At 41.1% G+C, this 16,313-nt stretch overlaps 1 protein-coding gene across 1 annotated transcript in view; it reads left to right on the top strand.

Annotated features, from left to right (window-relative positions):
• The window catches only part of SPOCK1 (SPARC (osteonectin), cwcv and kazal like domains proteoglycan 1), a 324,732-nt gene that overhangs the window by 212,437 nt on the left and 95,982 nt on the right, over window positions 1-16,313 (top strand). Inside the window, exon 5 of the mRNA XM_026101957.2 lies at window positions 5,743-5,875. Within this exon, the coding sequence (XP_025957742.1) occupies window positions 5,743-5,875 (133 nt within the window). The remainder of the gene's footprint in view (window positions 1-5,742; window positions 5,876-16,313) is intronic.

Raw genomic sequence — 16,313 nt, 5'->3', positions numbered from 1 at the left:
CCTGACACTTTCTGTTAGAAGAAACCATGTAAGTTGTTTATTTTTTCTTGAGAAACTTTCTGCTGTTATTTGCAGCAGACCTTTGAGAATCCATCTAGCAAAAAAACTGTTTTGAGTAGAGAAGTGGCTTTTTTTGGCCCAATAAATTTACTACCTATGTTATAAACCCCTAAGGAGGAACTTTTACTTTCTGTCTCCTTCCTCTCAAAACTTTGGCAGCAGTACCAAAATAATAGTTTGCCAACGTATATTCGAAGAAGCCTTACTTCTGACTACGCTAGAGCCATTGGGGCTTGATCTGCTGGTCACTGGCTGTGCATTTGGGAATAACCCCGTCCTGAGTGGCACACTCCCCATGTTGTAATTTTTGTAAGAAGTTTCCATTCTAAACTTTAAATGTGTTTTAAAAATATCAAAGGATAACTACTGCAATGGTGTTAGGCCTTCTGGATGCAAAGTCTGAATTTCAGTGCATTTTATTTCCTTATGAATATTGAAGTTCATTTACAGCTGAAATTGAATTTGCTTTTGCAAAATCAAATGTAATTGTATAAAAGCCCAAGCTTGGTGTTGCTTATATAAGCTGTTGATATTTTGACTGGTTTTTGCTGGCAGTGATTATACGATGAATATTAATTCCAACAAAAAACATTGATAGAATTTGCCATTTTAAATGATATTATAATTTCTCAATTGTTCTTCTGAATTAGAGTCATTGTATTATGTAGCAAAATTATACAGCTACTTAAGGCATAGTACACCCATGCTTTCTGATAAGCTGTCTCAAAATTAAACATTGATATTCTGTATTTACACGTTCTATATCAAATTTACAAGGTCCCATTTGTATTCACATATCTTTATAGACCACCCAATCATACGTCATATAATATTCACCGCAGCTTCACCTAGTGACAGGAAGAAGAAATTACAAGCAGGGTCTGAAAGTTCACTGTCGTCTCAATAAATAAATGAATCAAAGTCTACCAATTAGTTCAGTAATCAGTGAGAAAATGAACTATGCGCAGCATTTTACAAATAAGTATCGGCTGAAATGCAGCTTATCCATTTTGTGTTCTTTACTCTCACCTCTGGTATCCTGGCCGTGATGCTCTTTGGTGATTCCTTCCAAGACATGTCCATGAAGACCAGTCTGTGTATGACCCTAAAAAAATATATTCCCTATTAAAAATTCTGCTTTAAAATATCTAAAAATTTACAGTTTTTCCAAGGATATTTCATGGCAAAAAAAAAAAAAAAGAAAAAGAAATTATTCCTAGTTGCTGGGTTTCAGCGGGTGCACTTCTTGTGTTACGTGGATCAGATAAAATAATTCTTTTCTGGCCTTCACTGTACTGCAGCTCAAATCTGAGCCAGGAAACATATTTCCTGCCTGAAACACTGTGTCTTGGAAAGCTGTTCTATACAAAACATCATTTTTCTGCAAAGGAGTTTATTTTGGTCCCTGGCCACAGGTTATTGTCAAATATGTGCCAGCCTGGAGAGAATTGTTATAGGCAAGGATGCAGAGATTACTAAACAGTATGGTCCAAATCATCCAGTGGGTCAGAAATTAAGGCTTTTTTGGAAAACTATGACTCAGTGTGAAATGTTTTGCTTGAGGCATTGGGTTTGATAAACTTCTGCTTTATCAGAGATGGAGTTTGGACCCTTCTGGCAGGCTGTCCCGGTGCCAAGAGCCAGTGCTGCCAGCAAGGAGGAAAGGAGGGCAGGCGCTCAAGGGTCCGCGTCCCCGGGGCTGCCAGCCGTGATGGCTCTGGGGTGGCACAGATCAGCCCTGATCGGGGCTGAGCTTCTGGCTCTCCACCGGGGACCTGGGAGCCTTGGAAATCCTGGGTGGAGCCAGGTCTCCCACAGCTTCAGCACTGCCATTTCCAGAGCCAAAACATGCGCTTGGGAGACCTGGGGTAGGTTGCAAGTGTTGGTGGCTTCAGGGCGGGCTGCGTGGTGGGGCCATGCGGAGTCCCAGCGCCTGGTCGGAGACCACTGGCAACCCTGCCGAAGTCTCTCCGTGGCTGGACAAACCAACCCACGGTGTTTCCCTGTGTTTTCAGAGCATGTCATCAGTGCTGTGTCCGTGTCTGAGGAATAGAGCTGAGTCAGGTGTGTTCGCGCCACGTTGAAACATGAACATCGTCAACCACTAAAAATTCTTTACGCATTAAAACGTTAAGAGGCTAAATTCTGTAAAACTTAACTGCTCCTTAAATCTCCCATCCTTCAGTGCATCCTTTCACCAGTCTGAAGAAATTGAAGGCAGGCAGGATTCGTCTCTGAGTCCATATATTTGAGTAAGACAATTTATGTCGATTTGCTCCTGGAATACTGCGGGTACTTGGGCCTCCTGTCCTCCGGGACGTGGCAGACTTCTGCTCCCGTGGGCAGTTTCTGGTTTGTTCCCTCTGCGCAGTTGTTATTTTCTAACGATTTGTAGGAAAGCTTTTCAACTCTGAATCTTAAAGCAGCATTAAAGTTGGTTAAGTTGTCAGGAAAAAAAAAAGAGGGCTAATTTGCTTTGGCCTGCCTTGCTCCTGCCACATTTCTTCTAAAACAGGGTGATTAGCCTAGCAAAACATGTTCCCGGGGCCGGCGAACGCGCCCTGCCCTCGGAGCGGGGGATTTGCAGGCTGGCTGCTCATTGCAGCCAAAATACTTTCTAGGTTTGAATTTGTTTGTTTGGATGTTTGATGTGTTGTTAGGGGTTATAGGATTGAAAAGCTTCCCCCTCTCAACATATCACTCTAGGACAATACATGTTTACTTTTGGAAAACGGACGTTATCTCTAGGACGTGGGCGCTTACCAATATTTTTGGTATCAGGGCAGGGGGAATCTGGATATCCAGTTAAATTTTTCAGCTACCGCTCACTCGGCCAAGCTGACAAAAGTGCATTTCACTTGCTCCAAGTACGGTGCCATTTTGCTCTGTTTCTGGCACAACTGTAGTTTGAAAAGAGTATTTCCACTTTCTCAAACCCAAATTTTTTCTTACAACCAAGATGGCAGGTGTAACACACCGCCGGTTAAGCCACACGTGCAGGAACCAGAGTCACTGCAGGCTCCTTGCGGCAATCCCCTGCCTCGTTAGGCGCGTTGTAGGAAGCACTATTAAAACTACTAACCTGCATTTTCTGTTTGAAATAATAAAACGCTCCAAGATTTACTCCACTGCAAATTTTCTGCATTATTAACTATTGCTCTGCTTGAGAGAATAAATGTCCTGCTAACTCCAAAAGAAGGTCCTGCAGCTGACATGGCCGAGGAGGAGAGGACAGGCCGCTGCTCCCTTCGGCACACAGGAGTGAAATATTTCGAATCCAGTTCAGGTGAAGCCCTCTCAGTCGCTGGCAGGGGCTGCGACGTGCCGTGGGCTTTGGGGCAGCTGTGGCGGGAGCCGAGCTCAGCCCCGCGGCTGCGCGTGGTCCTTTCAGTCTCAGCAAGGTGGTGGAGAGGGCCTCCACGCTCGATGAGCTGCCGAAACGGCTTGAAATGGACACGTTAAATAACCTTTTCTGAGTGAGGGAAATATCGTTAGCTCCAGGTGGCTCTTGCAGTAGCGGCTTTGCGGCAGGAGCCTCGCGGGGGCCGAGGCGGGAGCGAGGCGACGGTGACGGGCTCGCAAGGTACGTGGATGGGGCAAGCAGCCGCTCCGGTGGCTTCGTTTTCTCCAGCGGTGCTGGGGTGAGGTGCCTGAAGGTACGCTCTCTGGGGACCAAAGCGATGTATGTAACACCTACCAGTCAAAGCTTCGGGCTCGTGCGGTTCGTTAGGCCTCGGTCTATCAAAGAGCTTGAGTCCATATTTGGGTTTGAGTTGCTGGTCGGTTCAGTCACTCGTATCCCCCTCCAACGCTTTGCAGCAAGTGTTATTGAGGAGGCATTTTTGGAGAAGAGCTTATAGAAAAGTCAAAGTTACTGCTGGAAAACCGATGCAAACGTGCATCAGTGCAAATGCGCCGGGCAGCCCATTGGCATGGCCTCGTGTCGCAGGCCAGACCGGAGCAGCCCCGTGTCCGTGGCACTCGGCATCTGTGCTAATGACGGCTCCGTAAGGCAGAAGGCATCCGAAAGGGGGGAAGCTGCTCCAAGCATTAAGAGAACTACTTCAGAATAACAAGGGGATTTAGTCTTTGATATTAGGCTTCTCTTTTCATAGTTCATGATGCTGCGATTGGATTCCCTTTGCGGGCACCAGCTTCTTAGTAGTACTGTTCATCACTGTGACAAAGGTTCAACTCGAAGAAAACTTGAACTGAGATGAAAGAAGAGAATTTTTATTATTTTAGCAGCTGAATGTGTCATTACATTGGAGTCAGTATTATGTAGCAAATTGCAAGCTGCAGTGAAATTGTTTTAAAATATATCTGTATATATTTTTCCAAAACTGTGATAAAGTCAGTCAGCAGTGCATTGAAATGCATTTCTAGCCAAACTGTTATATGATATCTTTTTTTTACTATGCTATAAGACAGCTGGCAGTTATTTTTCTTAAGAGTCTGCAGCAAAGCTGATGCCTTCCCTTCCCTTGGAAATGCTGAAAGACAAGTAGACATGGCCAAAATGAATCTGCACTGTAACACTGACTTGTGGTTTAGAAAGCAAACTTTTAATCAGCTTTCAACAGCAGGCTACTGATAGCTACTTCATGTTGTACCAGGCAAGGAATTCGTTATGATGGGAAAATGTGCTATTAATCAGGATCAATTGCACATATTCGGCAGTATGTGTTTGGAACAGATGTCCTTTTGCAGGCATTTTTGATGCAATAAGTGAGTGGTCCATGGCTTAAGGAAAACTACAGTCACTCTTGTGGTGCAAATGCATCTGTGGGCTTGGAGATGCTCGCTGTCAGTTTATGGCATTCCTGGTGGGAATGTGACTGATCTACGAATCGAGGCTCTTCTGGAGCTGACATATCGAGAAAGTTACTGTGCATATGAAGACAAAGTTTGGAGATTTTATCTGTTGTTTTTTTTTTTTTTTTAGTTTAATATAAGTTGCAGTATTTTTAAAGGATTTAGCTTTAAAATTATTGCTACCTACTCTTAACCCAAACTGCATTTTAAGAGTAATTTTTTTTTTATTTTTTATGTTTGAAATGACTTACTGTTTTCTGGAAGCCAGGAGTGCCTAGGTCACTACATCTGCTGACTGGTTTAATAGTCTTGTGTAAGGAGTTTAACATGTCTGAGGTAAATCTGCAAATTCACTCTATGTTTTGTGAAAACAAGGTTTCAGCAGATGGCTCACTTCAAATGTCTGTTTGCCTGGTACGTATGAACAGTCATCTGTGGAGATACCTGAGCATAAGTTGCAAAGTAGTTGCTCTGCTGGCATGAACATTGTAACTTGGAGAAGGCCGGATGAAAATCTCTTTAAATACAAGCTGGATTTAACATTGTTTGCCTGCTTCACCAGGACTGCTGTGCAGTTGAATAAATGGTTGTATTTATAACTGAAATCATTTGCAGTTCATAAATTCATAAGTTCATAAATCAAAATGAAGCTGCCAAGTATTGTTAATTTAGTTCTGCATATCCATCTATAACTTTTAGATTGTCTGCTGTAATGTGCCACGTTATAGAAGCATCGTTAGGAGCTATATTTAATGTACTTGCTTTAAATTAATACTTCGTTAAAAATCAAGCTTTTCTTTGCAGAAATTCTCTTTCCGCTGTTTTATGCGAGCATGTTCCAAAAAACTGGTGTCCTTTACCTTACAGCCTTCGACAAAAGAAAGGCAATGTGGCTCAGAAGCACTGGACTGGACCAGCTAACATAGTAAAGTGCAAGCCGTGCCCCGGGACGCACGCCAGCCCTGTCTGCGGTTCAGATGGACACACGTACACCGCCAAGGTAACTGCTGCTTTCTGCCCAAAACTGCCAGCGGTGGTTATCCAGGCTGTCATGTGGAGAGGAAATAACTTTAGCAAATGGATGGTGTTAAATTAGACACTACTGTTTAATTCTTCATATATTTCTGTTTTTAAAAAGTGCTGATTAATTTACATTTTACATAGTTGACAAAAACAGCAAATCAGAATGGCAAATGGCCATTTTATGACTTTCATGATAAATGTTTCTCTAAATAGCTCTTTCTCGCTAATGAACTAGAACACTTTCAATATTGATGATGCAACAGGAATTCATTTTATCAAATTGGCTTGTTTGGACCAGAGGGGTTTGGGCTAGTTCTGGTTTTTATATTTAGTCTCCAAATGGTAAGATAATTTGGCAGTAGCATCATTCTGTGATTGATTTTCAGGCTGCATGGGTAACATATTACAATTCATTTAAATTGCAGTTTTAATACTTTCTCGTGCCAGATGCAGCACATATGATACCATGAAAAATTCCCAGTGGGCTTAAATTGGCTCATTGTTATGCTGAAAATATGATTACCTTAGGGCTTGATTCAATAAGAGAAACTGGCTTCACAGCCATGTTTAATTCAGCAGCCCAGATCTCGTGTTATCAAATAAAGCCTTCCATGACTCAAATACATGTGTTCCACAAACGGGGCTCCAGGCACTGGAAATCACGGTTGGGCAATGCCCCTAATATTTCCTTCTCTTCTTACATCGAGAATAAGGCTTGCAAGCCAGTAAAACTACCCTTAAAAATCCAAAATAGCCCCCAAAAAGTCGAAGGAAAAAATGATCATGAGGGGGGAGAAAAAAAAAAAGCTCTCGCTGTAACATAGCATAACACCGCTGGTGATGCTGCAGCTACTTTCTCTTCTCGGCTGGTCAGCTCAAATCCTTCATCCATTAACAGATACAGGTATTAGAGTGCTGCCAGGGCTAATTCATTTAAGCTGCTCTTCTGTTCTGGCTGAAAGATTTGCGTGGCCAAAGGAGCAAATAGCAGGAACACTCTCTTCCTTGCATGCACGGACTATGGAAAGAAAGAGGGCTCCGAGCTGTCTGCTAAACAGGTTGCACTTACTAATACTCAGTAGGAATATTTAATACAGTAATGCAGCACTGCTATTTAGGATTAAAATTGGGCTCATTTTGAAAACAAGTTTTTTCCTCTGAACCCTGGAGAGTGTAAATTTTAGTCCGTAGTAAATAGCTTTCATTGCGTATTCAGTCACACTGTTACTCATTTTTGTGCATCTTACCTGCGTCATTCAGTGTGAGCTCTGAACCTTTTCGTCTTTCTATTTTTTTTTACCATTAGATCCAAATATTTTTCCATTCCAAATTCTGCCAATGTCATAAATTCACCAAACTACTGAGACTAAGATGTAAGCCTAAGAGATATAATGAACACATCAAACAACTCCCAGTGCTGACATTCTTGACTATCAAAGATATCCCTCCCAGAAGGCCTTTCTGTTTAGGGGGTATGTGTTTTTGTGTGTTTTTGGTTTGTTTTTTCAAGGAGACTTGCAGAAAACTTAAGATTTATTATTTGTCTCATCTTCATTTATAAGCATCCAGGCCTAAGAACATGTATGCTTCCCCTGTGCTACTAAATAACAGAAATCCTCTATTGCAGCACTGTTGTTCTTTGCAATATACTGTATACCCCATATACTGTACACTACACTGTGAATCTAGGAATATAGTATTACAGTAATCAGTAGAATATCATGGCCCCTCTACAGTTTCACCTAAAAGCTTTGCTTCACTGATCTTTCTTTCAAGGACAAGTTTTGGTAAATGAAGTACAAACATTTAGGCGGAGCATTAAAACTAAACTGTGTATTTTAATGTCCTAAAAAATAACATTTTTATTGCCAATAATGATCATGGTTTTCTAATGTCTTTTATGAACAGATCACAGCTGCTTTCCTCAAGTTCTCCACTAGTTTTCACCAGAGAATGCTGTCCCTCTCTTCCCCAAATCCATTTGATCCTGGGGTCACTAAAATCACAGTTTTTCTTTGGTAATTTCCCTTCAGATGCAGTGCAGGGGCAAGTTGTGTTTCGGGCACTGCGGGGCTGACCGATGCTAGCATGGACTGTGCAAATGCAAGAAGGTGGATGTCTGGGTGTCCATGCACTGCTTGGGATTCACATGTATGTGTTTGTGCTGGCATTTATCAGCAGTTTTGTACACATGTAATGATACGCTGGGCAAAGGAAAGGATTGTTTTTAAGCAAGTGAACAAAAGACCGAGCAGAGCTGCTCTATCTCAGGGAAAAAGTCTTTAAAAAGTAATTATATATTGGCCATACACTCCTACAGGCAGACAGAAGATGCAGTTCATGCAAGTTAAATATTTGTATTTATGCTCTATCTATACACCAGTGTTTTGATCAATCCCGGCTCAGTTAGATTCTTGCCTTTTCCTGTCGATATAGCAGGGGGCTTAGGCAGGAAACAGGTTTTGGCCACATATCTCGTGGCCTGTCGAAGCAACATCAAAGCATTTCCCTGCTGACTGGGGGCCAGCGTTCGACGCTACCAGGGGAGTCTGTGCTGGGGATTGCTGTTTCCTCCCTTTGAACTGCTAGCTGAGGTAAAAATGAATGAAAAGGAAATGATACTGCAGAAGTATGTGACTGAGTGATAAAATGCAGATGAAATTCAGGTGTCAAAAATGCAAAATAATTCACATGAGGATAAAATAACTGTAAATGTACACATAGCATCACAGGCTTTTGCTTAGCCCCTTAATCTTAGAATCATTCTGGCTCTTTCCCTGAAGATATCAGTGTAATGATCACCACCAGGCAAAAATGCAAATACAGAAATAGGGAAGGAATTGAGAACAAGCACAAAGCATTATTATGTTGTTTTGTAAATGCCCAGACCTTTCATTGCCTTCAGTTGCCACTGCTGCATCTCAAAGATGACGTGGTAGAATTAGCAAGCAAGTAGAGAAGGGCAGCGGTGATGATCCAGGGTTGGGAACCTGCAAGGAAACACAAAAAACAAGAGCCACTCTTCAGCATGATTTTATATTAAATCACAACTAATATAGAAAAGGAATGTTGTGCTCCATGACACAAGATCTAATGAAATTATGAGTTAGTAGCTATAAAGGAAGCATTTTTTCTTTTGGCTCAGAATAAAATTGTGAAATTCACCCCAGCAAAGTATTGTGGAGGCCAAAGATATAGATGGGATTAGATAAATCCGTGGAGAATGGATCTGCTGCAGGCAGGTAAACCTCTAGCTCAGTGAATCCCTAAGCCACTAAATGCCAGAAGCCAGGATGACTGATATGTTTGGGGAGGACTGATGTGTTCTGTTTCTGATATACTCTGTTTCTTTTACTCCTTTATAGGTGGTTTTTTTTTTTTTTTTTTTACACTCTCTTAAGCAGCCACAGCTTGGCAGGATACGAGGCTGAACTGGTGGGTTCTGGGATTCTTAGGTAAAAGTGTCTGCATCCGTCTGTTTAGGTAACACAAGGTGATAATGAGGCTAACATACTCATCTTCATTAAAGTACTGCTATTTAAGAAAGGAGTATGTTCATTTTCCACTTCAACTTTGGCTCAGGTTGAAATTTCCTTTTATACAGGTCTTGAATATGCCTTACACCACTGCTTGGCATTTTTAGTTGCTACTCTTTGAGAGTTTGATTTCAGCCCTAAAAGCAAAATTAATGCTGCAGAACTTGATCTGAAGCCTCACAGCCTTGGATAATGTTTGATATGGCTTATGGAAGGTGGAGGGCTTTTTGTTAGATTTGTTGTCTTTTCATGAAAAATTCAAGAAATCATTACTGATTCAATTCCGAGAAAGTAACTTAAAATGTGTTTTTAATTGTTGTTCTTTTAAATGATGTGTTAGTCATTCTTGAATGGATAATAAAATATTCCATTCACGCAGGCTGTATGGCAAGATAGCAAAAGCATTATCATCTTACTGTGTTGCATTGCTTGATAATCCTCAGAATTTCACATTCTTCGTCATTCTACTGCTTTCTGTGGAGAGCGCATTTTCAAAGAAAACACTTTGCTTATGTTAATTATAGCACTGGGAACTGACTGTGCCTATCCACATTGATTATGAGGGATTAGGATTCTCAAAAGGAAACCATTTGCAGAGCAGCAGAAGAAATGTCACTGGTCCTACAAAAAGCTGTGTGGCCATGGGGCATGTTCTTGTGTGCAGTCTACTGGAATTTGCTATATTATGACCAAACGTCTCTAGAGACACCTGATACTGTGGGTAAAAAGACTGAAACAGAGTCGTGGATCCTAGCTCATGTTAATGTTAGGTCCAGACATCCTCAGGAACCAGCATAGCAGGTTTTCTTCGGATTTTCTTAGTGAATGGCTTTTTGTTAAAACCAACATTTTTTCCATGAAAATTTCATCATTAAAAATTACATTGCAAACCTAGAGACCAGAATTTCTTGCAAAAATTGGAGTGGTCCACCCCAAAGCACTCAATACAAGGCTCATAAAACTCATGTAAGATAGATATAAAGTATCCCATTCAGCTCACTGCTTGATTTAGATACAGCAGGATTTTGAATTTGGTCTCTGACTTCTTCCATGTATGTAGAAGCCTTCAGCCTCTTGACTAATTTTTTGAGGGCTAGTCAAAGGAATTTTTTTTTCTCTCTCCCTCTTCCATCTCTTAGTGGAAAATGTTTAAAGGTGTTGGTTTCCAACACAAGGGAGAAGAGGAAAATGTTAAAAACTGTGAAGAAGTCCACACACAGATCTCATGCTCGAGGGCATTTAGAAACCTCACCCAAACTATCAAAGCAGGAGGCAGAGGGTGCTAAGCACTTCTGTGTCTCCTGAGTTGACTTAGCTTGCTATGTGGGGTTTGTACTGGTTTGCAAATCCTTCAGGCATTAAACCTTTCCTGTTTTTTTTCTGGGGTGTTCTCAAATTTGTCCCCACTGGTGATCAGGGTTATTGTGGCCACTTCATATGCGTGCCGAAGTTGAAGGCGGTAAAGACATTCAGTTTCCTTTTCAGATAAGGAACGTGAAAGAGCTGCGTCTCCTGGACAGTTGGATTCTTCAGTTGTGCCAGATAATTCTGTGCTTGGACATGATAAAATTCAAGCACAGATGGAAAATGTGCCCAATAGCTACTAAGTCCCCACATGCTATGTTCAGCAATGGTTCCCAGTGTTTTTTGGACTTGCATAATTTTATGCTTCTGGAAACTTTAGAAACTCTCTATTGCCCTCTCCTAATACCTTGTTTGACAAGCCCAAAGCCCAGAGAGACAATTTTCACTGAATCTGGTTGTTGCAGGAGTCCTCAAATATGCACTTTCTCCCTCTCCTACTCTAAAGCTTGTGAAGAGAGATTGCTGTTTCCTGGATATAAACAGCTTCATTTAATACTCTAACAATGCAAAACATTTCCATAGTATATTGCAGTCAGAGTTTTCAAAGCTCTTTAAAGTACTCATGAATTAAGCTTGTGATATAAGTAAGCCCTGCAAAGAGCACTATGTAATTAGTTAATGTTTTTGGCAGCAACACATTAAGAATAGCTGTGTAGCTGTCAGTTTTACAGGAAGTTTAATTAAGCTAGTTAATAAAGCAATTACCTGAACATGACTATGACTGCACTTAACTAATCAAAAAATGAAAATAAAGATGATCTTAAATTACAAAACATACCACCTAAATGACTAATAGTCCCTTCAAAGATTGAAAAGTACATTGGTATAATTATTATGCTTGTAATTAGGTACATTGTTGTTCTGCAAATTTTAATTAAATCATTGCAAACTAATTAAGCCCATGATCATGTCTCTTTTTGTTTGAAAATGGAAAAATCACCTCCTGTTGTCATAACATTTGGTAAAAAGATTGATATTAAGGGATGTACAAAAGAAATTATGTTCCAAGAATCTTGAAACTAGAGAAAAAATAATGACTAAAATAACCAGACCCTATTAGTTAAATGTGTGTGTCATGAGGGATGATGCATTTAATTAGGAAGACTCGGTATTCACATACACAATTAAATGTTTGTAAAGTCTCCAAGTGTTGTGTATTTTGTGCAACATGTTTAGGGTTTTTCATAATCTAGCTGTGTTACCTGTCCTCTAGAGGTGCAGTGCTCTTATGCAGCTGTGGTTTGTGGTAACTGGTGACTCAGCCTTTCTGAAGACACAGCTGGTACCATTCCTGGTGGAAAACGAGATACTCAGCAGAGCCCTAGCAAGTGTTAAGACCAGAAGTCCTCAGTTAGATGAAGAATTGCATGAAATTTTTTGCTAACTTTTTGGATTGGTTGGGTTTTGTAAGGAAAATTATGGAAAGACAACATGAAAACATGAAACATGAAAAAACAGGATGATTAAGAAAAGGTAGGAAACAGTTGAAGAAATCCATGGAGAAGAAAATAAAGGTAGTCTTATGCTTTTGCTTCCTGTATGTTTTGAGAGGGGATATACTGTTGGTAGGAGGTGTAAGAATGAAGGATCCCTTCCTCTTCTCTTCCTCTTTTTCTTTGTCTTCTTCTTTCTTTTAATTTATGGATTCAATTCTTTGTTCTGAGTTGAGAGTTGAGGCTTTGGAGGCCAGTCAGTTGGGCTGACTTTGGCAGTTGTGGGGTGGACTGGGACATGGTAGATCTGGTATCTTACCCAACTCTGCTGCTGTCACCTTTGGTGATGTTGGGCAGTTCATGTCGTTTGCAGCTTTCATAATTCAGAAAGAATGTGACTCTCAAAATACCGGGAGAGTTGGTTTGAAATCATCATGAAAAATTTTGAATGAGTTCTATTTTTTCCCTTTTTTTACATCAAATGTCTCACTGTTAAACATGACAGCTCTAATTGTAGGTTTCTAGGAGTCTTCTGATCTGACTGGTCAAGATTTTTATTGGACTATTGAAATACTGGGGAAAAAAGCATTCTGGTGGAAATTAATAGCTTTCATGCAATGTGACTGTTTTGTTGGAATTTTCTACAAGAAAAATATTTTACCAAGTCATTGCAACCTCCTTATTTTAGCAGTAGGTTTTTAACATTCATTTCCATTTCATTTATTTGATTCATTGTGCTAAGATGTTGCAGGGCAGTTCCTAACTGTGGCAATACATCTGGCGTGAGGCTTTTGGTCTCTCTGGCTTTATTCTCACAGAAAACAACAGGGAAACTCCAGGGTACCATGCAAGAAGTAGAATTTGTCTAAAGCTGAGTGCATTTATACATCACACACTTGTCTAGGGCACATCTGGCCGCTGTATTCCCAGCAGGCGTACCTGCACTCTGCCTCTAGTCTGGGCCAGTGAGACTTGAGTCCTGTAATCCAAAAGCAATGTGATGCCGTTATTGCATAGTCAAGTCCTAAATAATAAAACTTGTCCCTCAAAAGGCAAAGCACACAGGGCTCTGTACCATGCCTACTGCAGCTGCATAGTTTTTATTTGGCTTGGAGCATGAGAGCAATGTTATGTCTTTGAGCTTTGATGAAGTGCTATTTATCCCCGTAACACCCTTCTGTTTCTATGTTTTTTCTCAGCATGGTCTCAAGGAATGAGCAGAGAATTGGGAATAAGGTAGAGCTGAATTCTTTCCTTGGCAAAGGATGGGATAGCTTCCATCAGCCTACTCAGGAGTGGGTTTTGAAAGGCCCAGATGGCATTTAAGTACCATCTGTGACTTTGAAAACTTATCCCTTAACCTCTTGGTCTGAATTCCCCTGCTGCTGAAGCAGACATGGAAATCCATGTCTCCAAGCACGAAGCACTTGTGAGAGGGGGATGTAAATCACTTCTGTGCAGTTCAGTTCCTGTGGTTAAGCAAGTTTTAGAAATACAAGAGAATTTTATGCTTAATTTTCCATAGTTTGTGATAATAAGATCTTTTTCAGTCATGATGAGTTCAGTGGCTTTATTTCTGTACCTGTTCAGTGTTGGATGACTTAACATTTTTGCAGGAAAAATTGTAGTTATGTATGTCTGGGCTTTAGAAAGGACTTTGGATAATACATACAGTTGAGATCAAATTGATTTAATTGTTACTTCTGTTACCAGTATAATCACCATCATTATTCTTGTAACTGCCCAGGATTAGAGACTCATAGGCTCAAATCTGTTGAAACAAATAAAGCAACCAAAACCCTGCTCTGAGAAGTAAGCCAAGCAGCCTTCCTCATGTCTTATCTGAAATTTAAGTTACCTTACCTTCCTCCGGTCTTATCTGTTTGTTCCTGGATGGGTTTGATGTATTTCTGTGCACCAGATCTCTGCATCCCTTCAGCAGCGCTGCTGGCCATCAGTTTATGATCAAAGACGTTTCTGTGTAAGCAAAGCAAAAAACAGGCTTTAGAAAACTGTTGACTTGGTAATAAAATATGCATTGTTCCATCTTGCACCATAAACAGCTGTCACCACCCCTGTATTTCGCTATAGCTTCACTTACACCAGTAAATAAATCCTGCAGATCACACGGGGTCTCCTCTCAGCTCTCTCCCTGTTTTGGCCTCATCTATCTGTGAGCACGTCGGGTTTATCTGAGTTTAAGGGGCCAGATTCTCCTCTTTCTGACATTAGTAGGGAATTAAGGAACCCTTTCGCATTATTAGAGCTCCTGCAACATACATCAGTGGGACTGAAAGAAGTTTTAACTGCATCTACTAAGATAAGGAAAAAATCCAGTGAATGGTTAGAAATTGTTCATTAAAATTAGAGACTGAAAATAAAGTAGCAGAGGTATTCCAGGCCAAATCTTCAAGTTTTCTTCAAGTTTTGACGATTAGCCGTTCATACTTGGGGCCAAATATCACAAGTTATGAGCTGATGGTTGGAAGATATTTTATTGTTTATCAAGGAAAAGTTGTTTTCCTTGGAATCCACGTCAGTATCTTAAGACAGTTGATATGTACAAGGTGTTTTCATGCACACTCAAAGCAGTACATTTATCTTTTGTCAGTTAATGTACTCAAAAAATGGCTTTCCGTCTCCTGTGTTCTTTCCAGCGCAGCTTCTCAGGAGTGTTTTGGCTACAAGCAAGCAATCTAAAACTATCAAATCTGGGCTTTCTCCTGGGCAGGAATAACCTCCCTGAAACTCCAATGGAGCTGGGAAGTATAACTTTTGAACTCTCTGAATACTCATGTAATCCAGCAAATTCCAGAGCTCCCTTTTAAATCCCGTTACTTTTTTATATTAAGGTGGAGAAGCTCCTGCTTTGCATTTGGTGGTGTCCAAAAATAAATTCAGAATCCCAAAGCATCCTCTCTCAATTTTATGTTGTAACTGTGAGAAACTAGGCCTGCACCACCGGTGATCTGTGCATTGTGGCAACTTCTGCGGCAGCTTCCCAGCCTGACCCCGAAAATACACACGTTCACCAGATTTTTCAGCTAGCAGAATATGAACTGTGAGAGCAGCTAGAAGAGAAAAGCACACCGATTGCTAGTGCTGAGAAGACCGTTAGTGTTATTTCCACCAGAGAGCCGTTGTCCTTTTTGAGTGTTCATTTCCCGTATCATCTGACATCTCTGTAGCCTCAAAACACCACAATGTTAGACTGGTTTTGGAAAGGGAAAAAAAAGAAGCTGTCTGTTTTAGAGTCAAAACATCTGCTTACCTTTTCCAGGAGGTTTCTGGAATGAATCAACAAATAAAAACTGCGTGCTCTGGGCAGTTTTTACAGTGTAAGGCCTATTCTGTCCTTGGACAAGCTTCAAGGTGCTGTGAATTCACAAGGTTGAACGTGGTGCGGGAGCTGGTGCGCGTGCAGAAGGTGCGCTGGCTGCTCTCCTTCCAGCCTTTGGAGAAAGAGCCTCTGAGTCTTCGCAACACTGCTGCAAATGCAGATTGGCAGAAGTGGCATGCTTTCGAACTCAAAAAAAGTAAGAAAGCTTTTGAATCCCATGGAGAATTCTCTGCTACGCCGAGTGTACCAACCGCTGTTGTGGGAAGGCGGCTGCTCGAGTGATAAAGCCACCGCTCGGTGCTGGAAAGGCAACGGTGGTTGCTTTGGGTTGGTGTCAGTGTCGATGATCTCGTACTCGGCAAAAAGGCAGGACAGAGAAACGCTGGTGGCATTCGGGGGCCCAAGCTGGGTGGATCGCACCTCGTTTTGTCCTCGCTTGGCATGATTTCTTTTAAGAGACATTGGTCAAAGTAAAATCCCTGCTGCTTTGATTTGGTTGGCACCAAAAAGCCAATGGCTTTGACAAATGGCAAAACATGTGCCCAAAGTTTTACCTCCAAGTTTTATCAACTGTTTGTTAAAGCCAGTCAATCTAATTGGGCTATGGCAATGTCTATCTCCTTCCTGTAACCTTGTCTAGCAGGGAAAGTGTATTTTTAGTTTGTTTTTCCATAATCTAACACTGCTCAGTCCAAAGCAATTTGGCTTTGCACAGCCTGGGTCCTTTGTGATTAACATGTT

Source organism: Dromaius novaehollandiae, chromosome 15 (genome assembly GCF_036370855.1).
Source record: "Dromaius novaehollandiae isolate bDroNov1 chromosome 15, bDroNov1.hap1, whole genome shotgun sequence".
Classification (NCBI taxonomy): Eukaryota; Metazoa; Chordata; class Aves; order Casuariiformes; family Dromaiidae; genus Dromaius; species Dromaius novaehollandiae.
This window is presented reverse-complemented; position numbering and strand designations above follow the sequence as displayed.